This window comes from Numida meleagris, chromosome 16 (assembly GCF_002078875.1).
Source record: "Numida meleagris isolate 19003 breed g44 Domestic line chromosome 16, NumMel1.0, whole genome shotgun sequence".
NCBI lineage: Eukaryota > Metazoa > Chordata > Aves > Galliformes > Numididae > Numida > Numida meleagris.
In genome coordinates, this window is record NC_034424.1 from 5,317,566 (window position 1) to 5,318,787 (window position 1,222).

Genomic DNA, 1,222 nt, shown 5'->3' on the forward strand with positions numbered 1-1,222 from the left:
CGCACCGCGGCCCCCCCCGCACCCCCGCTTTCTCCCTCCGCTCCCCGCTCCGCTCTAAAACGCGACGATGGCCCGAGTCCAGGCCCCCAGGCTGGCCAGCGCCTGCTTGCCGCACAGCTGCCCGTTGAGGGGCTGCTCCGAGTCCGCCTGCTGCCGGCTCACCAGCCCCGTGAAACCGGAGCCGAAGATGGAGATCAAGTTGGAGATGTTGGAAGAGTCCTGCGGGTGTTCGGCGCTGCCGTACTCCTCGAAGCGGGCGCGTTTGGTGCACGGGGCGAACTGGGGGCCGCCCGCCACCCCGCCTCCCCCCGGCTCCCCTTCCTCCACCCCCTCCTCTTCCTCCTGCCCCGGGTAATACTTGCGCTTAGCGCCCGGCGGGGGCGGCGGGGAGGGGGGCCCCGGCGCCGCGGGTTGGCAGCAGCACGGGCACTGCGAGCAGCACTCCTGGTGCAGGTAACCGTTCTCCACCGTGGTCACGACGTGCGTGTCCAAATCCAGCACCGTGGTGCGGCTGCTACAGTGCTGCTGCGTTCCTCCTCCGCTCCCAAAGTCACAACCGGAGGAGGCGGCGGCGGCGGCGGCGTACGGGGAGGGGGCCGCCCCGGCACCGTGTCCCGCTCCGTGCCCGGGGGGCGCCGCTCGGTAGAAGCCCGCGGAGTCTCTGCACGCCGCTCTCTGCTGCAGTTCGGGGGGAGCGGAGCACAGCGCTACCTCCGCCCCCAGTTCCGCGCCGCCCCGCAGCGCCGCGCAGCTCCGAACGTCGCGCTCGTGGGGGTCGCCGGGCAGAGGGGGCAGCTCCGGAGGGGCGGAGGGCGGCGGAGGGGGGCACGGAGGGGGCATGGCGAGCAGCGGGGCTCCGTCGGGGTAGTGCTGCTGGCGGCGGTAGAGCTCGGCGTAGCGTTCGCTCAGGTAGAGCTGGCGGGCGTTGCGGAGCACATAGGAGACGAGCAGGTTCTTGTGGAGCTTGATGCCGCCTCGCTGAGTGCGGGAGCTGTGGATCTTCCGCAGGGAAATACTGATCAAACTCTGCGCATCGAGGGTGCACTCCATCCTCCTCCTCCGGCCCCTCAGCATCTGCTCTCGCCGCCCGCCGCGCAGCCACGCAGCCCGGGCCGCATCCACACGGTGCAAACCGGGAGGGCGTGCGGATGGCTTTGGGTCGGTTTGGTGGTTGTTGGTTTTTTTTTGTTTGTTTGTTTTTTGTTTGGTTGGGTTTTTTTTT

General features: G+C 69.6%; 1 protein-coding gene across 1 annotated transcript; it reads right to left on the reverse strand.

Annotated features, from left to right (window-relative positions):
* On the reverse strand, positions 7-1,216 carry IER5L (immediate early response 5 like). The gene has a single exon (XM_021414134.1). The coding sequence runs from the start codon at positions 1,072-1,074 to the stop codon at positions 55-57; it is 1,020 nt and encodes a 339-aa protein (XP_021269809.1). The 5' UTR covers positions 1,075-1,216; the 3' UTR covers positions 7-54.